This window comes from Cherax quadricarinatus, chromosome 16, assembly GCF_038502225.1.
Source record: "Cherax quadricarinatus isolate ZL_2023a chromosome 16, ASM3850222v1, whole genome shotgun sequence".
Taxonomy (NCBI): domain Eukaryota; kingdom Metazoa; phylum Arthropoda; class Malacostraca; order Decapoda; family Parastacidae; genus Cherax; species Cherax quadricarinatus.
Genome location: NC_091307.1, coordinates 247,740 through 272,663, shown reverse-complemented (window position 1 = coordinate 272,663; position 24,924 = coordinate 247,740). Strand labels below are relative to the sequence as shown.

Genomic DNA, 24,924 nt, shown 5'->3' with positions numbered 1-24,924 from the left:
AGACCAGGCCTCGTGGTGGATCAGGGTCTGATCAACCAGGCTGTTACTGCTGACCGCACGCAAACTGACATACGAACCACAGCCCGGTTGGTCAGGTACTGACTTTAGGTGCCTGTCCAGTGCCTTCTTGAAGACAACTAGGGGTTCATTAGTAATCCCTCTTATGTATCATTGAAGGCAGTTGAACAATTTTAAACCCCTGACACTTATTATGTTGTCTCTCAGTGTGCTCGTGGGGCCCTTACTTTTCATCGGGGAAATGTTGCATCTCCTACCGAGTTTTCTGCTTTCATAGGGAGTGATTTTCGTGTGCAAGTTCGGTACCAATCCCTCTAGATTTTCCAAGTGTATATTATCATGTATCATTCTCTCCTGCATTCTTGGGAATACAAATCAAGGGACTTCAACCGTTCCCAGTAATTTAGGTGCATTATCGAACTTATGTGTGTGCCGTGAAAGTTCTTTGTACACTCTCTAGGTCAGCAATTTCGCCTGACTTGAAGGGGGCAGTTAGTGTACAGCAGTTTTCTTGCCTAGAGAGGAGAGCAAGTGATTTGAAGAGAATCATCATGGGCTTGGCATCCCTAGTTTTGAAGGTTCTCATTATCCATCCTATCATTTTTCTACCAGATCCAGTAAATATATTGTTGTGCTCTTTGAAGGTGAGATCCTGTGACATTATCACTCCCAGGTCCTTCACATTACTTTTTTCGCTCTATTGTATGGTTAGAATTTGTTGTATACCATGATATAATTCTAATTTCCTGAAGTTTTCTATATCTGAGTAGTTGAAGTTTCTCTTCATTAAACTTCATATTGTTTTGAATGGCCCATTTGAAGAGTTAGTTGATGTCCGCTTGGAGTTTTGCGGTGTCTTTGATGGAGGTCATTGTTATGGAAATTCGGGTGTCATCTACAGAGGAAGACATGAGGACGAGGATGAGTAATAGAATGGGAGCGAGTACTGTGCCTTGTGGAAGAGAGCTTTTCACTGTAGCTACCTCAGAGTTTACTCTGTTTACTATTACTCTTTGTGTTCTATTTGTCAGGAAGTTATAGGTCCATCTACCAACTTTTCCTGTTATTCCTTGATCATGCATTTTGTGCGCTATTACACCGTGGTCGCACTTGTTGAAGGTTTTTGCAAAGTCTGTGTATACTACATCTGCATTTTGTTTATCCTCTATAGCATCCAGGACTTTGTCATAGTGTTCCAGTAGCTGGGACAGACAGGAGCAACCTGCTCTAAACCCGTGATGCCCTGGGTTGTGTAATTGATGGGTATGTAGGTGGTTGGGGATCTTGCTTCTTAGAACCCTTTCAATGATTTTTATGCTATGAGATGTCAGTGTTATCGGTCTGTAGTTCTTTGCAATTGCTTTACTGTCACCTTTGTAGAATGGGGCTATGTCTGCTGTTTTTAGTGAGTGTGGGATGACCCTGTGTCCATGGTCCCTCTCCATAGAATGCTGAAGGCACGTGACAGGAGCTTCTTGCAGTTCTTGATGAACACTAAGTTTAATGAGTCTAGACCTAGGGCAGAGTGCATGGGCTTGTCATTTATTGTCTTTTTCAGAGTCTTGTGGTATTAGGATAATATCAGAGATTTTTGAGATTACCAGATTTTGGATCTCGGTCATAAAGATTGTCAACCCTTAGTCTGGGTAAAGGCTCGCTGAACACCGAGTCGTATTGGGACTTTAGTATCTCACTCATTTCTTTGCTGTCATTTGTGTAGGTCCCATCTCGACTGAGCAGGGGCCCAGTACTTAGATTTGGCATAAGAGAAGAAGTATTTTTTTTTTAATTTCCGTTATGGCTTTTAGTTCTTGCTGAGATTCTTGTCTCCTGTAAGATTCCTTAAGCTTAAGTTCGATATTTGCTATTTTTCTGATCAGTGCCTCTTTTTATTAAAATATTTTCTGTCACATTAAAGTTCTTTTTATGAGATATTCTGTGACATTTATTTAGTTTTTGCAAACTTGAATTGAAGACTTGGATCTCTAGTTCAGGTTTTCCCTCCTTCATGTTAGTTTAGTCAGATTTTTTTTTGTTTTGTTTTATCGATATTATGTCTCGTTAGCCGGATAGTTTGGGATATTGGCAGTTTGGAATGACGTCTAAACCGTCGTATCTGAGCGCCTCTGCAAAGACAGTGATTTTGCATGAATGATGGTGAAAGTGTTGAAGGATGCTGAAAGTGTTTCTTCTTTCTTTTTCTTTTTTCGGGGGGGGGGGATGGGGTCACTCTGCCTGGGTGGGAAACGGCTGAAGAGTTGGTGAAAAATGTTTTTGGGTTGGGCTCTCTGTATTGATTCCAATGATGTTACTTATTTTTTCATGAATTTCCAGCACATGTTGATTCATTTTTGTTTCGACTGTTTAATCTTATTTTCGTACTCTGTATGCAGCAGCTCTGGGACTAGCCTTGTTGCAAACCTTTGTACTTTCTCTAACTTCTTGACGTGCTTGACCAGGTGTGGATTCCAGACTGGTGCTGCATACTCCAGTATGGGCCTAACATACACAGTGTACAGTGTCTTGAACGATTCCTTATTGAGGTATCGGAACGCTATTCTCAGGTTTGCCAGGCGCCCGTATGCTGCAGCGGTTATTTGGTTGATGTGTGCCTCCGGTGATGTACTCGGTGTTATGGTCACCCCAAGGTCTTTCTCCCTGAGTGAGGTCTGTAGTCTTTGTCCACCTAGCCTATATTCTGTCTGCGGTCTTCTTTGCCCCTCCCCAATCTTCATGACTTTGCATTTGGCTGGATTGAATTCGAGGAGCCAGTTACTGGACCACATGTCCAGCCTCTCCAGGTCTCTTTGCAGTCCTGCCTCATCCTCGTCCGATTTAATTCTTCTCATCAACTTCACGTCATCTGCGAACAGGGACACTTCAGAGTCTATTCCTTCCATCATGTCGTTCACATATATCAAAAATAGCACTGGTCCTAGAACTGACCCCTGTGGGACCCCGCTCGTAACAGGCGCCCACTGTGATACCTCTTCACGTACCATGACTCGTTGCTGCCTCCCTGTCAGGTATTCCCTTATCCATTGCAGTGCCCTTCCTTTTACGTGTGCCTGATCCTCCAGCTTCTGCACTAATCTCTTGTGGGGAACTGTGTCAAAGGCCTTCCTGCAGTCTAGGAAAACGCAATCTACCCAACCCTCTCTCTCGTGTCTTACTTCTGTTACCTTGTCATAAAACTCCAGGAGGTTTGTGATACAAGATTTGTGAACCCATGCTGGTTTTCTTATCTTGTTCCTTTCCAGGTGTTCGATCACTCTCCTCCTGATAATCTTCTCCATGACTTTGCACACAATACATCTCAGAGACACAGGTCTGTAGTTTAGCACCTCGTTTCTGTTTCCTTTCTTAAATATGGGGACTACATTAGCTGTCTTCCTGAAGATTGTGGTTAGAGGCACACACAGCATCTCTGCTCCTTCTCTAAGGACCCATGGGGAGATGTTGTCTGGTCCCATCGCCTTTGAGGTATCAAGGACCCTTAGGAGCTTCTTCACCTCCTCGGTTGTTCGTATGTCATCCAACACTTGTTGGTATATTCCCTCTTGATGTTCCCTTCTGTGGTCTTCCCACAGCCCTTCCTGTTTCTACTGTACTTCCTTAAATTCCTGTTCAGCTCCTCACATACCTCCTGATCATTTCTTGTGAGTTCTACCTTCTGTCCTTAATCTGATCACCTGGTCTTTGACTGATGTGGCTATACAACAGTTTCGGGTCAGTCTTGATTCTCGATGCTATGTCATTTTCATACTGTCGCTGGGCCTCCCTCCTTACCTGTGCGTACTCATTCCTGGCTCTGCGACTGATCTCCCTATTTTCGTGTGTTCTCTGCCTTCTGTACCATTCTCTATTGCACTTTGTTTTTGCCTCCTTACACCGTCGGGTAAACCAGGGGCTTGTTCTGGTCTTCCCGTTGTTATAGATCTTGTTTGTGTTTTTTTCTGTCATACCTTGCAATATGCGTTATCTCGAATAGTCATAATCGTTTTTATTATTTGCGTTGAGGTCATACTGAGGATTTCCTCTTTCCTATTAAACACGAGGTCTATCACTGACGGTGTGCTGCCTTCTCCTGTTGGAGTTGTGTTTGATACACTGATGATGTGTGCGTGTTTGCATGTCACTGTGGGTGACAGCTCCCCGAATGAGTTGACTCTTTGATCTGCTGATTATGTATCACTCAGGTTGACAGCTTCCTGAAGGAGATCTTCACTAAGGCGCAAAACGAGAGTCACGTTCCTCCAGTACTGGTGGGGATTCATGTCCGCCGAACAGATTACGTCGACTTTATCAGAGTGAGCTTCTTGCAAACGTATTTATTCTTTTTATTAATTTATTGCTCATAACTACCTAATTATTTGCTTTTGTTATCTTTTTGCATATTATATATTTTAGTTTTCTCTTTTTCTGTTAGGGGCATTCCCTGCTCTAACCCCAATTTGTATTTACTTTTTTTTTCTTTCCTTAATCTATATTTTCTCATTGCCTCATCTATTATTTAGAGCAGGTGGTGGCACTGGTAGGTTCTCATTTAGCCAGTGGTATTAGATTGTATTTTTAACTGAAGGAAAATAATGATGGTAAATGTTATAAAACTTGAGATCGCAGCCTTGAGACCACACCAGACTTTCTGACATGAAGCTGAGGAACCTTCCACTGCTTGGAAGGAAGAGTACAGAGATATATGGATACGAAGACATGACGACCGGATAAATCCGTTATTAAAACAACATTTCGGTCAAGGAGAGCCATACTAGGTCATCAATAAGTGATAAAGCTCAAATGGTCCACTACTGGCACAGTTCTCTTTACTTGCAATAACTAATAGAATATTAATTACTCTCTGGTTGATTTGTTTTAAATATTCGTTCTCTCAGGTGGTTGTGAATGACCAAGTGTTTATTACTGTTGAGCTTGTTTGTTTTCCTGTGATCGTCACAGTCTTCCAGCCGAAAAAAAACATTTAAAGAGATATACTTGTGAAGTAGAGTACATACACACGTGTAATTCAGCAACACCTGCCTTCTATTCCTCCAGGGATACAGAGTAATCCCGTCTGAGCGGTATGCAGGATTATCAGTATTGTGAAGAAATGATAGCGTTGCAAAACGTTGTCCCAACAAAATCTTGTTTTGCAACGCGTCTTTTCTTCGCTGTCGTCGGGAGTACTAGATCTGGATTCAGGTTATTAGGAGTGTTTGATAAAATTGGTCAAAGTTCTTTATCCACAAGGCACTGTACTTTAGTAGACTCGTGCCTAGTATGGACCAGTAGGTCTACTGCTGTGTTCCTCCTCTCTTATGTTAAGTGACTGCTTTTTAAAGCAGTCACTTAATATAAGAGTGGAAACTTTCACTTTGGTAACCGTGCAGGATATATTAATCGAATACCACCTTATTACAAATACACTTGTACTTGAGGTGAAGTGGTACAGCGATTAAATACTGTGGCATGCACCAAGTGCATCACAATTTATTTGGCGTTCAACACACAATCACTTCGTGTATTTCCTCTGTACCAGACAAACTGACAAACAGGTCAGAGTAGCTGCAAAAGAGTCCCAGCTACTCTGATTCGCTCTCAGGTTAATACATCAACCAAGTGGATGAGAGGTTGCCCCTTAACAGTATTGATGTTAGGTTTCCACACCAGACTATTACACTTGCTGACCTAATTCACACATACTAGTCTCTCTTGAATGTGACGTTAAAAGTTAATTAAGGTGAGTGATCTCACTGTGTTCTCTCGCTCATTAACTACTATTGCACCTAGTACATATTATAAATATTGGTTTAAGGAATATATGGGAAATCAAAAACTCCCCTTTTGTGTTGGCGTTTGCCATTACGTTTTGGAAATTTTATCCTGGTCTGGAGATTTGATTTATGGCCAGGTACTAAAGACCTTAATGTATCTGTGTTTGTAAAATAAATGTAATACAGGAATCTGAGTCACGACCTGACAGACTGATGTTACTTTTGGTTTCTTTTGATCGTACTTGGTGAACCTCTCCTTCCCAAGGCACTGATTGATTCTATGCAGATTTAGTGCTTTTCCGTGAAAATAGTAATAATAACATGCGTCAAGAAGTGTACAGATCTTGCTTCCTAAAGCATAGCTGCAGCAATCTTTTCCACAATGGTTGTGGTTCAGTTGAATTATTTGTGAGCTTTCGTTATAATTAAAATAGGTTCAAGATCTGTGGAAACATCTTTCTGACTGGTGCCACTAGTAAAGCTAATATTGTGCCCTCCTACTGAATTACTTGGATTCTCTGGTAGAATTTCCTTCACTAGTTCACTGGAAATTCCTCCAGAGTATCCAGTGAACTGGTGCAGCCATCTTAGAAGCAACACATAAACCCAGTCTCCAATATTTTAGTTTAAGTTTGACTTTTTTTTCCCTACACGTTGTTCGGGAGAAACTGCGAGTTATTTCAAGCATACCCTTCAAGAGTCGTGTTAGCCTACCTTGAGGCTGACGAGGGACGGAGAACATCTCAGAAAGTACGATGATAGAAGGTCCACGAGGATAAGCATCTCTAATCCCATTTTACAGGCTTCTGAGGTTACAAGTTTTCTCTAAAATTTCGTTGCTGATGTTAAACTTTAGAGAAACACCAAGGTGGGTATTATTTTTGTGTGTGATGACACCTGTCACATGGTCGATGATATATTAGATGATATTAGTTCAAATTTGGAAAATTGAAAAGGCCCAGGCTCTCTCCAATCTCTTGGATTTGCTCACTGGTGTGTGTGTGTATGTGTACCACTGAGCGCTGTCATGTGCTTACACACACACACACTAACCAAGAGCTGTGAATCGACCCCAGTAACTACATATAGACGAGTACTCACTCACGAGAACGAACACACACACACACACACACACACACACTCACATGGAAGACAGCAAATGTAGTCCCAATCTTTAAAAAAGGAGACAGACATGAAGCATTAAACTACAGACCAGTGTCACTGACATGTATAGTATGCAAAATCATGGAGAAGATTATCAGGAGAAGAGTGGTGGAACACCTAGAAAGGAATGATCTCATCAACAGCAGCCAACATGGTTTCAGGGACGGGAAATCCTGTGTCACAAACCTACTGGAGTTCTATGACATGGTGACAGCAGTAAGACAAGAGAGAGAGGGGTGGGTGGATTGCATTTTCTTGGACTGCAAGAAGGCGTTTGACACAGTTCCACACAAGAGATTGGTGCAAAAACTGGAGGACCAAGCAGGGATAACAGAGAAGGCACTACAATGGATCAGGGAATACTTGTCAGGAAGACAGCAGCGAGTCATGGTACGTGGCGAGGTGTCAGAGTGGGCACCTGTGACCAGCGGGGTCCCGCAGGGGTCAGTCCTAGGACCAGTGCTGTTTCTGGTATTTGTGAACTACATGACGGAAGGAATAGACTCTGAGGTGTCCCTGTTTGCAGATGACGTGAAGTTGATGAGAAGAATTCACTCGATCGAAGACCAGGCAGAACTACAAAGGGATCTGGACAGGCTGCAGACCTGGTCCAGTAATTGGCTCCTGGAGTTCACTCCCACCAAGTGCAAAGTCATGAAGATTGGGGAAGGGCAAACAAGGCCACAGATGGAGTACAGTCTAGGGGGTCAGAGACTACAAACCTCACTCAAGGAAAAAGATCTTGGGGTGAGTATAACACCAAGCACATCTCCTGAAGCGCACATCAACCAAATAACTGCTGCAGCATATGGGCGCCTAGCAAACCTCAGAACAGCATTCCGACATCTTAATAAGGAATCATTCAGGACCCTGTACACTGTGTACGTTAGGCCCACATTGGAGTATGCGGCACCAGTTTGGAACCCACACCTAGCCAAGCACGTGAAGAAACTAGAGAAAGTGCAAAGGTTTGCAGCAAGACTAGTCCCAGAGCTAAGAGGTATGTCCTACGAGGAGAGGTTAAGGGAAATCAACCTGACGACACTGGAGGACAGGAGAGATAGGGGGGACATGATAACGACATACAAAATACTGAGAGGAATTGACAAGGTGGACAAAGACAGGATGTTCCAGAGATTGGACACAGTAACAAGGGGGCACAGTTGGAAGCTGAAGACACAGATGAATCACAGGGATGTTAGGAAGTATTTCTTCAGCCACAGAGTAGTCAGTAAGTGGAATAGTTTGGGAAGCGATGTAGTGGAGGCAGGATCCATACATAGCTTTAAGCAGAGGTATGATAAAGCTCGTCAGGGAGAGTGACCTAGTAGCGATCAGTGAAGAGGCGGGGCCAGGAGCTCGGACTCGACCCCCGCAACCTCAACTAGGTGAGTACAACTAGGTGAGTACACACACACTCACACTCACACATATAAGTTAGTCATTGCAGTGATGTATAACCCACCACAGAACTGCAGGAGGCCAAGAGAGGAATATGAAGAGAACAACAGACCAATGGTGGACACACTTGCTGAGGTGGCAAGAAGAGCTCAATCGTGCAGAGCAAAGTTACTGATTATGGGTGATTTCAACCACAGGGAGATAGATTGGGAAAACCTGGAGCCTCATGGGGGTCCGAAACATGGAGAGCCAAGATGATGGATGTGGTACTGGAAAAACTCATGCTTCAACACGTCAGGGACACTACCAGAGAGAGAGGGGAGGATGAACCAGCAAGACTGGACCTTGTGTTCACCCTGAGCAGTTCAGACATTGAGAATATCACATAAGAGAGGCACCATGGAGCTAGTGATCACGTGGTTCTGAGTTTTGATTACATAGTAGAGTAGTGCAAGAAAGGTATAAAATACCGACAATATGAAAGTTAAGACACGAGGGCATAGTCACTCGTCTGCTGCACGTCCTTATCCACTGACGCCTATATAACCGCCAGTCTTCTTGCCTTTGCTCCAGATTCTCCTCCACCACGATGCTGTGAACACTAACTCCGAGGCTGAGAGACTGATTACCTCATCTTTTGTATATAGTTCTACTGTCTTCCAATTATGTCCTAGAATCTGTATTGATAAAGCCACTGGATGGCGAAACATCTACAATAAAGATATCCAGAAGTTGCACATGTGTCTTAACTTTCATAGTAGAGTTACAAGTGGAGAGGGTAACAGGAGTCGAATGGGAAAAGCCAAACTATTAAAGGAGGCACTACACAGGCATAAGGAACTTCCTGCGGAATATGTAACAACAAAATGCAAGGAGGCAGAGGAAAGGTTTGTTCCCAAGGGCAATAGAAACAATGGGAAAACCAAAGCGAGGCCTTGGTTTACCCGAAGGTGTAGGGAAGCAAAAACTAGATGCATTAGAGAAAGGAAGAGGTACAGAAGGCAAAAGACCCAGGTAAATAAGGAGATCAGTCGAAGAGCCAGAAACGAGTATGCACAGATAAGGAGGGATGCCCAGCAACAGTACAAAAACGACAAAGCATCGAAAGTCAAATCTGACACGAAACTACTGTATAGCCACGTTAGGAGAAAGACAACAGTCAAAGACCAGGTGACCAGGCTGAGGAAAGAAGGTGGGGAACTCACAAGAAACGATCAAGAGGTATGCGAGGAGCTCAACACGAGATTTAATGAAGTATTCACAGTGGATACAGGAAGGACTCTAGGAAGACAAGACAGAGGGGGACACCAACAGGGAATACACCAACAAGTGCTGGATGACATACACAAAACTGAGGAGGAGGTGAAGAAGCTGCTAAGTGACCTTGATACCTCAAAGGCAATGGGACCAGACATCTCCCCATGGGTCCTTAGAGAGGGAGCAGAAATGCTGTGTGTGCCATTAACCACAATCAACACATCCCTTGAAACTGGGCAACTACTTGTGGTATGGAAGACGGCAAATGCAGTTCCCATTTTTAAAAAAGGAGACATAAAAGAGGCACTAAACTACAGACCAGTGTCACTGACGAGTATAGGATGCAAAGTCATGGAGAAGAGTATCAGGAGGAGAGTGGTGGAGCACCTGGAACGGAACAAGAGTATAAACGACAACCAGCACGGATTCATGGAAGGAAAATCCTGTGTCACAAACCTTCTGGAGTTTTATGATAAAGTTACAGAAGTAAGACACGAGAGAGAGGGGTGGGTTGATTGCATTTTCTTGGACTGCAAGAAGGCCTGCGACACAGTTCCTCACAAGAGATTAGTGCAGAAACTAGAGGATCAGGCGCATATAACAGGAAGGGCACTGCAATGGATCAGAGAATACCTGACAGGGAGGCAACAACGAGTCATGGTACGTGATGAGGTATCACAGTGGGCACCTGTGACGAACGGGGTCCCACAGGGGTCGGTCCTAGGACCAGTGCTATTTTTAGTATATGTGAATGACATAACGGCAGGGATAGACTCAGAGGTGTCCCAGTTTGTAGATGATGTGAAGTTAATGAAGAGAATTAAAACAGATGAGGATTAGGCAGGACTTCAAAGAGACCTAGAGGCTTCTCGAATTCAACCCTGCCAAATGCAAAGTCATGAAGATCGGAGAAGGGCAAAGAAGACCGTAGACAGAGTATAGGCTAGGTGGCCAACGACTGCAAACTTCGTTCAAGGAGAAAGATCTTGAGGTGAGTATAACACCGAACATGTCTTTGGAAGCACACATCAACCAGATAACTGCTGCAGCATATGGGCGCCTGGCAAACCTGAGATTAGCGTTCCGATAAAATTAGGAATCTTTCAAGACACTGTACACCGTGTACGTCAGGCCCATACTCGAGTATGCAGCACCAGTTTGGAACCAGCACTGGGTCAAGCACATTAAAAAAATAGAAAAAGTGCAAAGGTTTGCAAGACGGTTAGTTCCAGAGCTAAGGGGAATTTCCTACGAAGAAAGGTTAAGGGGAATCGGCCTGACGACACTGGAGGATAGGAGGGTCAGGGGAGACATGATAACGACATACAAAATACTGCGTTGAATAGACAAAGATAACAGAGACAAGATGTTCCAGAGATCGGACACAGAAACAAGGGGTCGCTCTTGGAAGCTGAAAACTCAGACGAGTCACAGGGATGTTAGAAAGTATTTCTTCAGTCATAGAGTGGTCAGGAAGTGGAACAGTCTGGCGAGTGATGTAGTGGAGGCAGGAACCATACATAGTTTTAAGACGAGGTATGATAAAGCTCATGGAGCAGGGAAAGAGAGGACCTAGAAGCGTTCAGTGAAGAGGCGAGGCCAGGAGCTGAGTCTCGACCCTGCAACTACAATTAGGTGAGTACAATTAGGAAAATACTCACACACACATACACACATACACGCACTCACACACACATACACACATACACGCACGCACACAGATCACTGGGAGCTAGTGATCATGTGGTTCTGTGCTTTGACTACATAGTTGAGCTCCAAGTGGAGAGAGTAGCAGGAATAGGCTGGGAAAAACCAAACTACAAAAGGGGGAACTACTCAGGCATGAGGAACTTCCTTCAAGACATTCAGTGGGAGAGGGAACTGACAGGAAAACCAGTACAAGAAATGATGGACTATGTAGCAACAAAATGCAAGGAGGCAGAGGAGAGGTTTGTTCCCAAGGGAAACAGAAATAATGGGAAGAACAGAACGAGTCCTTGGTTCACCCAAAGGTGTAGGGAGGCAAAAACTAGGTGTACTAAAGAATGGAAAAGGTACAGAAGACAGAGAACTCAGGAAAATAAAGAAATCAGCCGAAGAGCCAGAAACGAATATGCACAGATAAGAAGGGAGGCTCAGAGACAATATGAAAATGACATAGCATCAAAAGTAAAGACTGACCCGAAGCTGTTGTACAGCCACATCAGGAGGAAAACAACAGTCAAGGACCAGGTAATCAGACTGAGGAAGGGTGATGGGGAATTCACAAGAAACGACCGAGAGGTATGTCAGGAGCTCAACACAAGATTTAAAGAGGTATTTACAGTGGAAACCAGTAGGACTCCAAGAAATCAGAACAGGGGGGCACACCAGCAAGTGCTGGATGAGGTACATATAACCAAGGAGGAGGTGAAGAAGCTGCTATGCGAACTTGACACCTCAAAGGCGGTGGGACCAGACAACATCTCTCCATGGGTCCTTAAAGAGGGAGCAGAGATATTGTGTGAGCCATTAACAAAGATCTTCAACACATCATTTGAAACTGGGCAACTCCCTGAGGTATGGAAAATGGCAAATGTAGTCCCAATTTTTAAAAAGGGAGACAGACATGAGGCACTAAACTACAGACCTGTATCACTAACGTGTATAGTATGCAAGGTCATGGAGAAATCATCAGGAGGAGAGTGGTGGGGCACCTGGAAAGAAACAAGTGTATAATTGACAACCAGCACGGTTTCAGGGAAGGAAAATCCTGTGTCACAAACCTACTAGAGTTTTATGACAAGGTGACAGAAGTAAGACAAGAGAGAGACGGGTGGATCGACTGCGTATTTTTGGACTGCAAGAAGGCCTTCGACACAGTTCCTCACAAGAGGTTACTGCAAAAGCTAGAGGACCAGGCACACATAACAGGAAAGGCACTGCAATGGATCAGAGAATATCTGACAGGGAGGCAACAACGAGTCATGGTACGCGACGAGGTGTCAGAGTGGGCGCCTGTGACAAGCGGGGTTCCACAGGGGTCAGTCCTAGGACCTGTGCTGTTCTTGGTATACATGAACGACATAACGGAAGGGATAGACTCAGAAGTGTCCTTGTTTGCAGATGATGTAAAGTTAATGAGAAGAATCGAATCGGACGAGGATCAGGCAGAACTACAAAGAGACCTGGACAGGCTACAAGCCTGGTCCAGCAACTGGCTCCTTGAATTTAACCCTGCCAAATGCAAAGTCATGAAGATTGGGGAAGGGCAAAGAAGACCGCAGACACAATATAGTTTAGATGGCCAAAGACTGCAAACCTCACTCAAGGAAAAAGATCTGGGGATGAGTATAACGCCGAACATATCTCCTGAGGTGCACATCAATCAGATAACTGCTGCAGCATACGGGCGCCTGGCAAACCTATGGATAGCGTTCCAATACCTCAGTAAGGATTCGTTTAAGACTCTGTATACCATCTACGTCAGGCCCATACTGGAGTATGCAGCACCAGTTTGGAATCCACACCTAGTCAAGCACGTCAAGAAATTAGAGAAAGTGCAAAGGTTTGCAACAAGACTAGTCCCAGAGCTACGGGGATTGTACTATGAAGAAAGGTTGAGGGAAATCGGCCTGACGACACTGGAGACCAGGAGGGTCAGGGGAGACATGATAACGACATATAAAATAGTGCGCGGAATAGACGAGGTGGACAAAGACGGGATGTTCCAGAGATGGGACACAGACACAAGAGGTCACAATTGGAAGTTGAAGACTCAGATGAATCAAAGGGATGTTAGGAAGTACATGTATTTCTTCAGTCATAGAGTAGTCAGGCCATGGAATAGCCTAGAAAGTGATGTGGTGGAGGCAGGAACCATACATAGTTTTAAGGCGAGGTATGATAGAGCTCATGGGGCAGGGAGAGAGAGGACCTAGTAGCAATCAGCAAAGAGGCGGGGCCAGGAGCTGTGACTCGACCCCTGCAACCACAAATAGGTGAGTACAAATAGGTGAGTACACACACACGCACACACACCCTCTTTCTATCTCTCTCTCCCTCTCTCTCTCTCTCTCTCTCTCTCTCTCTCTCTCTCTCTCTCTCTCTCTCTCTCTCTCTCTCTCTCTCTCTCTCTCTCTCTCTCTCTCTCTCTCTTGCTCTCTCTCTTACCCATTTTTCCCTTCTCAATCTCCCCCTCTCCTACCCTTCCCTCCACTCTCTCTCCCCCCTCTCTCTCTCACTCTCACTCTCACTCTCTCTTCCCCTTTTTCCTTCTCACTATCCCCCTCTCTCTTTCTACCTTCCCTTCTCTCTCTCTCTCTCTCTCTCTCTCTCTCTCTCTCCATCACTTCCCCATTTTTCCCTTCTCACTCTCCCCCCCTCCATCCCTTCCCATCTCTCTCTTTCCCCCTCTCACACTCTCCCCCTTTCCCTTCTCACTCTTCCCCTCTCTCTCTCCTTCTACCTTTCCCTTCTCTCTTCTCTCACAAAAAAAAAAAAATGGTGGGGACTCGCAGGAACCAAGGATCGGATGAGAATGGTTCTGGTAGGGAGGAGTGGATGGAGGAGAAGTGGAAAAGGATGGAACAAGAGTGGGAGAGAAAATTGGGAGAGCTTTCTGAAAAAATGGAGAAAGAGCTCTCTGTGAAATTGGAAAAGAGGTTGGAGAAGGAGACAAAGAATTGGGAGGCACAAGTCGAAACTGCAGTAGCCAAGATAAGGGTCCTAGAAGTTGAGATAAATAGGCTGAAGCGAGTTAAGGGGCAGTGACCAGAGAAGACACAGCATGTGAAGCTGCGAGGCCGAACAGGAAGGAAGGAATTATGAATTATGCTAAGGTCATATCAACCTACCAAAAAGAGCCAAGGAGTGGAAGGGAAGAACAGCTGGTTGCAGACGGAGAGGGTGATAGGTCGAATGCTGAGGCACAACCATGCTATCAAGAGCCACTGGAAAAATCAAGGGAGAAACTGACCACATACAGGCAGGATCCAGAGTCACAGAGGGTGAGGCAATGGGAGGAGGAAAGGGCAAAATCAGTGTTTATCCATGGGCTTCAGGAGAGAGAGGAAAGGACACACACTGAAAGGCAGCAGGAAGAAAGTAAGGAGATTGAGAAAATCATCACGGAAATAGGTGAAGAGATGGACGAGATTGTAAATTTTCAGAGAATAGGGGGGTACTCGAAGGGGAGAAACCGACCAATCAAGCTGATTCTCAGGACGGAAACAGTGTGGAACAGAATCCTCCAAGAGAAACCACGATTGAAATACTTGGAAGAGTACAAGAGGGTGTTCCTAGAAAGAGACAGAACAAAATCAGAACGACAGCAGCTGAGGGAGAGGACAAAAAAGCGAAAGGAGCTAGGAAAAGAGACAAGGATGGAACCAGCAGAGGTCAGTCAGAGCAGAACAGAACAGCAAGGGCAAGCACACACACAACTATTCTCAGAACCATACAACCTATCACACCATCCCAATACACACTACAATCCATACCCACAGCATCCACCCAACACCGAGCTATAGAATCCCACAGTATGCCACCAGGTCTCCCACCCTCACAGGCCCCACAAACCACAGTGTTGGAAAGGAAACTGAAGGTATGGTACACAAACGCTGATGGTATAACAAATAAGTGGGAGGAGTGGCATGAAAGAGTCAAAGAGGCATCACCGGACATCATAGCTCTCACAGAAACCAAGCTTACAGGTATGATAACAGATGCCATCTTTCCAATGGGATACCAAATCCTGAGGAAAGACAGAGGGAACAGGGGGGGTGGAGGAGTGGCATTGCTGATCAAAAATCGCTGGAATTTTGATGAGCTGGAGAGAGGAGACAGCGGAGAAGAAAGTGATTACATAGCAGGAACGCTTCACTCTGGAGGTCCCAAGGTGGTAATAGCAGTGATGTATAACCCACCACAGAACAGCAGGAGGCCAAGGCAAGAGTACAACAAGAGCAATAGAGCGATGGTTGACACACTGGCTAGAGTGGCCAGAAGAGCTCATGCATGCAGGGCAAAGCTCCTGATCATGGGTGACTTTAACCACAAGGAGATCGATTGGGAGAACTTGGACCCGCATGGGGGCCAAGATACATGGAGGGCTAAGATGATGGAGGTGGTACTGGAAAACTTCATGTACCAACACGTAAGGGACACTACAAGAGAGAGAGGAGAGGATGAACCAGCAAGGCTAGACTTAGTATTCACCTTGAGTAGTGCAGATATAGAGGACATCACATATGAAAGACCCCTTGGGGCCAGTGACCATGTGGTTTTAAGCTTCGAATACACAGTAGAGCTACAAGTGGAGGGAGAAGCAGGAAGGCCAGGACAAATGAAGCCGAACTACAAGAAAGGGGACTACACAGGAATGAGGAACTTCTTGAACGGGGTTCAGTGGGACAGAGAACTGGCAGGGAAGCCAGTTAATGAGATGATGGAATATGTAGCAACAAAATGCAAGGAGGCTGAGGAGAGGTTTGTACCCAAGGGTAACAGGAATAATGAAAAAGCCAGGATGAGCCCATGGTTTACCCAAAGGTGCAGGGAGGCAAAAACCAAGTGTGCTAGGGAATGGAAGAAATATAGAAGGCAAAGGACCCAGGAGAATAAGGAGAGCAGTCGTAGAGCCAGAAACGAATATGCACAGATAAGAAGGGAGGCCCAAAGACAATATGAAAATGACATAGCAGCGAAAGCCAAATCTGACCCGAAACTGTTGTGCAGCCACATCAGGAGGAAAACAACAGTCAAGGACCAGGTAATCAGGCTAAGGAAGGAAGGAGGAGAGACAACAAGAAATGACCGTGAAGTATGTGAGGAACTCAACAAGAGATTCAAAGAAGTGTTCACAGAGGAGACAGAAGGGGCTCCAGAAAGACAGAGAGGTGGGGCACACCACCATGTGTTGGACACAGTGCACACAACCGAGGAAAAAGTGAAGAGGCTTCTGAGTGAGCTAGATACTTCAAAGGCAATGGGGCCAGATAACATCAGAGGCGCTATGTGTACCCCTAACAACATGGAAGACAGCAAATGTAGTCCCAATCTTTAAAAAAGGAGACAGACATGAAGCATTAAACTACAGACCAGTGTCACTGACATGTATAGTATGCAAAATCATGGAGAAGATTATCAGGAGAAGAGTGGTGGAACACCTAGAAAGGAATGATCTCATCAACAGCAGCCAACATAGTTTCAGGGACGGGAAATCCTGTGTCACAAACCTACTGGAGTTCTATGACATGGTGACAGCAGTAAGACAAGAGAGAGAGGGGTGGGTGGATTGCATTTTCTTGGACTGCAAGAAGGCGTTTGACACAGTTCCACACAAGAGATTGGTGCAAAAACTGGAGGACCAAGCAGGGATAACAGAGAAGGCACTACAATGGATCAGGGAATACTTGTCAGGAAGACAGCAGCGAGTCATGGTACGTGGCGAGGTGTCAGAGTGGGCACCTGTGACCAGCGGGGTCCCGCAGGGGTCAGTCCTAGGACCAGTGCTGTTTCTGGGATTTGTGAACTACATGACGGAAGGAATAGACTCTGAGGTGTCCCTGTTTGCAGATGACGTGAAGTTGATGAGAAGAATTCACTCGATCGAAGACCAGGCAGAACTACAAAGGGATCTGGACAGGCTGCAGACCTGGTCCAGCAATTGGCTCCTGGAGTTCACTCCCACCAAGTGCAAAGTCATGAAGATTGGGGAAGGGCAAACAAGGCCACAGATGGAGTACAGTCTAGGGGGTCAGAGACTACAAACCTCACTCAAGGAAAAAGATCTTGGGGTGAGTATAACACCAGGCACATCTCCTGAAGCGCACATCAACCAAATAACTGCTGCAGCATATGGGCGCCTAGCAAACCTCAGAACAGCATTCCGACATCTTAATAAGGAATCATTCAGGACCCTGTACACCGTGTACGTTAGGCCCACATTGGAGTATGCGGCACCAGTTTGGAACCCACACCTAGCCAAGCACGTGAAGAAACTAGAGAAAGTGCAAAGGTTTGCAACAAGACTAGTCCCAGAGCTAAGAGGTATGTCCTACGAGGAGAGGTTAAGGGAAATCAACCTGACGACACTGGAGGACAGGAGAGATAGGGGGGACATGATAACGACATACAAAATACTGAGAGGAATTGACAAGGTGGACAAAGACAGGATGTTCCAGAGATTGGACACAGTAACAAGGGGGCACAGTTGGAAGCTGAAGACACAGATGAATCACAGGGATGTTAGGAAGTATTTCTTCAGCCACAGAGTAGTCAGTAAGTGGAATAGTTTGGGAAGCAATGTAGTGGAGGCAGGATCCATACATAGTGAAAGCCTTCACTGGACACATCCTTAATCTGCAACAAGAACACATTCCTCACCGGCAATATGTGACAAAGCCTACAGATCAGCCTTGGTTTGGCTTTCGTTGTAGAGAGGCTGCTACTGCTAAGTACAAAGCATGGCGAAGGTATAAGAGACATCCTACCACCTATAACAGGAACTTGCACATGCAAGCCTGTAGGCATATGGGTGATGTTCAAAAGTGGGCCATTGCTAAATGGGAGGTGGACACTAAAAGAAAGTTAGCATCAGGTAGGGTAGGCTCCAAAACCTGGTAGTCCCTGGTCAAGGACAGACAAGGTTATCTGCCTGATGAACTTATTCCACCTCTAAATCGACAGGATGGGACCACCTCTACTAGTAGTCAAGAGAAGGCGGACCTCTTTGCTGAACACTTTGCTACCAAAATGCAAGTTCCTGATCCAGCAAGGGACCCTCCTTGGCTAGCTGCAAGAACTGTGTCAAAACTGTCAGTTGTGAGCATAAGGCAGGAGGAGGTGCATTTCCTTCTTAAATCACTTGACCAAGAAAAGGCTGTGGGCCCAGACAAGTTGAGCCCAAGATTGTTGAGAAGATGTGCAGACCAGCTAGCAGCACCTCTAACTCGCATCTTTCAGCACTGCCTAGTACAGTGTAAATGGCCCTCTCTATGGAAAGAGGCAAATGTAGTCCCTGTTCACAAAAAGAAGAGCAGAGCAGAAATCAGCAACTACAGACCAGTGTCACTCCTGTCAATCACTGGTAAGATCCTTGAGACAATAATCTCAAGACAAATGACAGATTTTTTTGACTACCACTCACTACTTTGTGATCATCAATATGGCTTCAGGAAAGGTTACTCTGCTGCTGATCTGTTGTTAAACCTCTCCACTAAGTGGCACCAGTCACTGGATGAATCCAAAGTCAGCTGTGTGGTAGCACTGGACATTGCTGGCGCTTTCGACCGGGTGTGGCACCAGGGCCTCTTAGCAAAACTTCAAGCACTGGGAATTGCAGGCTCTACACTATGTCTCCTCAGTGATTACCTTCATGGTAGATCTCTAAGTGTAGTCCTCAGTGGAACGGAATCAGCAAGGCATCCTATTGGGGCAAGCGTTCCACAAGGAAGCGTGCTGGGTCCATTCTCATGGAATGTCTACTTCAACGACCTTCCTCATCTCATCCCAGAATCACATGCATATGCAGACGACTGTACACTGACATTCACTTATCCAAGAGAAGAAATGCTAGCTGCTCTAAGCTACATCAATCACCAGCTGAGAGCTATATCAGCTTGGGGAAATAGATGGCAAGTAACATTTGCACCTGAGAAAACGCAAATGATGATCGTCTCTAGGCACCATGATGGTAATGCTGGTGCAGTAGTAAGGATGAATGGGAGGATGTTGGCACCTGGAGAAGTTGATATCCTTGGGGTGAAATTTGACTCCAAACTAACCATGAAGAACCATGTTGTAAATCTTGCAAACAAGGCAGCCAGGAAGCTTACAGCACTTCGCCGTATCTCGCATCTGCTTGACAGTAGGGGTTGCAAGATTCTGTACAAGGCACAAGTACGCTCACACCTTGGTTTGCCTGCCCCCCCTCTCATCTGCGACTGCTTGACAGAGTAGAGAACAGAGCAAGACGTCTCATCTCTCGCCTGGACCCATCCTGGATAGATCTGTCATTTCAGCAGAGCCTTCTACATAGGAGGGATGTGGGTGGCCTTACTGTTATGTACAAGGCCAATATTGTCAAAATACCACACTTGGATCCACTTCGAGGACAGCGTGAAACAAGCTTTTATGCCACAAGACGGGCAGAAAGCAGCAACTTCACTCTGGCTGTACCCTTCTCCAGAACATCACTCCATCTGAGATCATACATGCCCAGGATGACTCGAGTATGGAACACATTCGTACAGCATAATGATGTCGAGATAAAGTCAGTTGATCAAATGAAAATGCTGGCCCACAGATGGCTCCAACTTCATCCTGTTCCCTACTTGTATGTCTCATAACAATAAAAATGCTTTCAAATGAGCTGATGTAGATAACAGCTCTTAGCTTGCCAATAAAGTTAGGAATCCTTAACCTGTAATATAGCTGTCAATAAAGTTAGGGATCCTTAACCTTGTCAAACCCTGTGTAAAAAAAAAAAAAAAAAGCAGAGGTATGATAAAGCTCACGGTTCAGAGAGAGTGACCTAGTAGCGACCAGTGAAGAGGCGGCGCCAGGAGCTTGGACTCGACCCCTGCAACCTCAACTAGGTGAACTAGGTGAGTACACACACACACACACACACACACCTGGTCAGACACATCAGGAAATTAGAGAAAGTGCTAAGGTTTGCAAGAAGATTAGCCCTTGAGCTAAGAGATATGTCTTACTAGGAGAGGGAAACTCAACTTGACAGCACTGGAGGACAGGAGAGAGGAGGGGGGATGATAACGACATATACAATACTGAAAGGAATTGACAGGGTGGTTAGGAACAGAATATTTCAGAGATGGGACACAGCAACATGGGGTCACAGCTGAAAGTTGAAAACTCATATGAGTCATAGGGATGTTAGGAAGTTCTTCAGTTACAGAGTTGTCAGGAAGTGATTCTCTGTCTGCTATGTAAACGTCACCTTTATAAACGTTTCGGTGTCTCCAATAATTATGAATCAAAACACCTGGTATGTATAAAAAAAATGTTCTATTTAAACATTTATCAAATTACATAACAATATTGCAGTTTCAGTATTGATAATTTTTAAATTGCTGTCTGATTCGCGTTTTAGAATTACGAAGGTAGACTGCCCGGGGAGGCTTACTTCCGGCGAGCCATGCAGTACTTCCGAGACAAGTTTCGGCGTGTGATCTTCGTAGTGGCCTCCGACGGCACCCAGTACGCCACCGAAAAGTTCGCTCATTATCCTGACGTCACTTTCTCTCCAGGTGGGCCGCGATGTCACTGCCCATGAGCCAGGTGATGAGAAAGGCACAGTCACCCTCGCTAAGGTGCTAATGAGTCCTCACATTCATTACTGCATACAATTGACATAATTTCCACAGTAATAAAGGAAAGACACATGTTGTAAAACATGCCTCTATTAGGAACCTCTAAGGGAGACCTTTAAGAGATTGTCGGAATTAATTTTTCCTTCCTCCCTTCTTTCAATTTTATTTCTTTTATAATCTGAGAATGTAACGAGGGCAAAACTCTTCCAACAATTAGCTTGTTCAAGTGCCCTGTGACCCAAGGTGGTGAAACTATTTTCTTTTTCCTGGAATGGCTCGGGTAACTTCCAGAACGCTCAGTGGCAGAGCTTCAAAGCTTCACATGAGGGAGCCACAAAATTCGACGGCGGTGTGGAGTGAAATTCAAGTGCGTTGCTGCAGATATGACCACTTTAAGTGTAAGATAATGTGAAATTTTTAATCCCGTTAAATCACGTTCATCTCCATGGGGAAGTTGAACAGAATACTTCCTCGGTAAGCCATGCGTGCCGTAAGAGGTGACTAAAATGCCGGGAGGCAAGGGCTAGTTGAAAAGAGAAACTTTTGCTTTACGTTTTAGGTCACCCTGCCTCGGCGGGATATGGCCGGTTTAAAAAATCAAGCTAAATAATTTTCAGTTTACCTCTTCTGAACGACTTCAGTATTTAACTACTGATGCATCTTAGGGCCAGGATAATACATATTAAGTTTTCTTTGCGTCCTGCCAATTTCTTAATGTAGTAAAATAGTTAAAAAAAAAACTTGTAATTGTTGGAATCCCTGCCATAACTGGAGAATGACTCAGCTGAATGGTTTCAAATTTTTACTACTGGTTTGGTTTCCTGAACACAAGTTCACGCTGCTGTTGGGCGCTTTAAGTCCCAATTTGCCAATCTTACTGAATAAATAGTGATATTAATTTTTATTCAATAATGAATGCTTGTTTTAACTGGCTTATTATTAGTGACGATGCATTCTATAAGAAGGGTCATAACCCATAAGTTGAGTCCGAGTAAATTCAAATTTCAAATTTACTTGAGTTAAAGAAACATGGACTCTGCATGCTCTATACTGTTCCATTCGTGAACATTGAGGCGCTGAGGACTGGGTTGTGGATTACTGGAATACCTTCCTCAGATCGCACAGCGACCCAGATACATCAAGATGAGAGAAAGCTTCGCTCTGTGACGAGCTTTATCAAGTTCTAAAAGAGTGAAATGTTTTCTCAGTAAAAGCTTGTTCTACAGCATGTGTCTTCATCATCTCTGCTAGGATGGCAGGACGTTACTGTGGCCCGCTTTATTTTTTTTGTACTAGCACTCGGTGGTTGCAGAGACATCTCAAAGAGAAGATAAAGAGGGACCACCGAGTCCTTGTATAAAAAAAATAAAAGCAGACCACAGTAATGTTCCACCTTCCTAGCAGAGAAGAAGTAAAGACACATGTAAAGACACTGTGTAGCTGATGGCATAAAGCTGACTGTGGAACTCATTTTATGAAGACATGAATCGGTTATAAAAACATTACAATGTAGCTTATATGTGGTTTTAAATTATTTATATTACCTTAACTGTTTCCCCACGACGACTTGGGCCCTTGTTTTCTTTTTCATTTCATAGTGGCTTTTATAAATATTGGGGAGTCTGGTGGGATCTCGGGGGACTTTTAGAACCTTTCGACTTCATTAATTAATGGGATTTTTTTAAGTGATGCTGGTTATTTTAGCTGTGTAATAGCATTTATTTGTGTTTTATGCATGCAAGCAATGTTTTATTGTTTGTTAATATTACTTTTGATGTTCTTACGATTGTTGTATTTATTAATTTTTATTGTCAAAATCACTGAATGATCACCCAGGTTAAAGGACTTTTCAGAGTTCTCTTCGTGGTGATCGTGGCTCACTTAGCAGGGGTCTCGCCTCGCATACTGTGAGACCGAGGGTCGATCATCGAACGGGTAGAGCCATTGGGCATGTTTTTCTCATACCTGCCGCCCCAGTTTACCTAGTAGTAAGTAGGCACCTGTGTGTTAGGCGGCTGGGGTTTGGGGCATCCTGAGGTAGAGGATTAAAGACCACCAGTGGAAATAAGACTGATGATATATAGCCAGGATATATCCTGGCTACACTGGGTTACCCTGGATTACTAACCCTCCAGGTTAATGGTCTGAATAAATTCTTCGAACTTCTCAAAATTGCCTGCATCCAACAAACACATTGTTCACTCTGTTTTCTTATGTTTTGTGGCATGCAAAAAGTATGTTACAATTTGGCGTATGTCGCACTTCCATATAGGCTGCCTCCCAACCAGCTAACCGGGTGCTGATGGTTTAACGATAAATAGGGTACCTTGACCAGTCACAGGTAAGCCCGCCAAAGCTGAAGCTACGTTGTTCACATGCGGTAAGCAGTGGCATCTTGCCTACGTGCTGGTTGAGTACGGTACACTCTGGCTTCTGCTCTGCCATCTGTCACCGTCGTGTACACTTATTACTCTTTCTGTACATATTGTACATACTGTACATATCTGTACATAGTGCGGGAAGGCAAAATGTACATTATAGTCTACTGCTGAATTTTTATTTGCTCCAGTTCCCATCACTAGCAAGTCTCACAGGCCATTCTTTACCTGTGTTCGTAATATGTTTTAAGTTCTACTGTTTCTACGCACTTAGGTAAGATTCGTCAGGAAACAGGAAAAGTGTTTCCTGACACAGGTCTTAGTCATATGATGACCCGTCACTGGAGCTCTTGGTCATATAACAGAAGCCTTCTGCTGGCTTACCCATCCACCCCTTTAAAAATTGATATTTTATTATACAAACTTTTTACTTGGCTGCTATATGATTTTCTGTATTTTTATTATTATTATTATTATTATTATTATTATTATTATTATTATTATTATTATTATTATTGTTGTTGTTGTTGTTGTTGTTGTTGTTGTTGTTGTTGTTGTTGTTGTTGTTGTTGCTGTTATTTTTATTATTATTATTATTATAGGGACTTGCTAAACCCATAGGAGGTCATAGAACGCCCGGGAAATGGGAGCTTTAAGCCAAGGTAGGGGAAGCTAGCTCCATTGTGGAGGGATTCAAAGTACCTGGCTCACATCAAGTCACCTTCCTTGAAGGGATTAGCTACATAACTAATGTATTTTAGGTCAGCATCATGTTTAGTTCACACATCTGTATGTTATAAACTGTGCAGGGAATCTGGTTTCTGGGAACCATCCACAAAAACACTTCCTTTTAAGACTTCTTACACCCGTTGATCTGTCTTTATTTTATTTTCCATTGTTTTATTATGAATTCTTTACTTTCTCTGATACGTTCTCAGCATCTTTCAACCTTTCATTACTTTTCGATTTCTTTCTACCTGTTTTTGTAATTTAATGTTTTTCATTTATCATATTCTACTTGTGCTTTCTTGAATTCTCATGGCCGTTCAGTACCTACCTTCTCTTTCTTCGCTTCCTCTCTCTCTTTCTGCGTACTTTTACCTACCGCTTTTTCTCTGTTACTGCTTCCCTCTCACTTAGCTATCTGTCATCATGCTCCTCAACCTTCCCTATTTTTCCATCCTTTCTCTCACCCTGTTCCTTATTGTTCACTGTATATTCATCACTTGTCTCACCCTGTTCCTTACTGTTCACTGTATATCCATCACTTTTCTCGCCCTTTTCCAGAGCCTTCCGCTTCTTGCTTCAACTATCTAGACAAACATGCAGTCAAGTCAACTGTAGTTCGTCCTCAGCTTCAGGGTCAACTGTAAAATTTTGTGCTATCTGCCTTCTCCATTCACTCCTTCAGGCACCACATGGCAGGTGGACCTGGCTACTCTGGCCTCCTGCAACCACAGCATCATCAGCCTGGGCAGCTATGGCTTCTGGACGGGCTACCTCACCGGTGGGCAGGTCCTCTATCCCAGTATCACCTTCGGCAAGACCTGCATGTTCAGTAGGGAGTGGTACACATTGTCGCGACTCAAGAGGTTCATACCCATATCAGCAGACTGA

At 44.4% G+C, this 24,924-nt stretch overlaps 1 protein-coding gene across 1 annotated transcript; it reads left to right on the top strand.

Moving 5' to 3' along the window:
* The first annotated feature begins 569 nt into the window (after positions 1–569).
* Positions 570–24,924, top strand: LOC128688795 (galactoside alpha-(1,2)-fucosyltransferase 1-like). Its single transcript, XM_070085574.1, has 4 exons — positions 570–662; positions 4,218–4,328; positions 20,710–20,866; positions 24,719–24,924. Exons 1-4 carry the CDS (start codon positions 570–572, stop codon positions 24,922–24,924), a joined length of 567 nt encoding a protein of 188 aa, XP_069941675.1.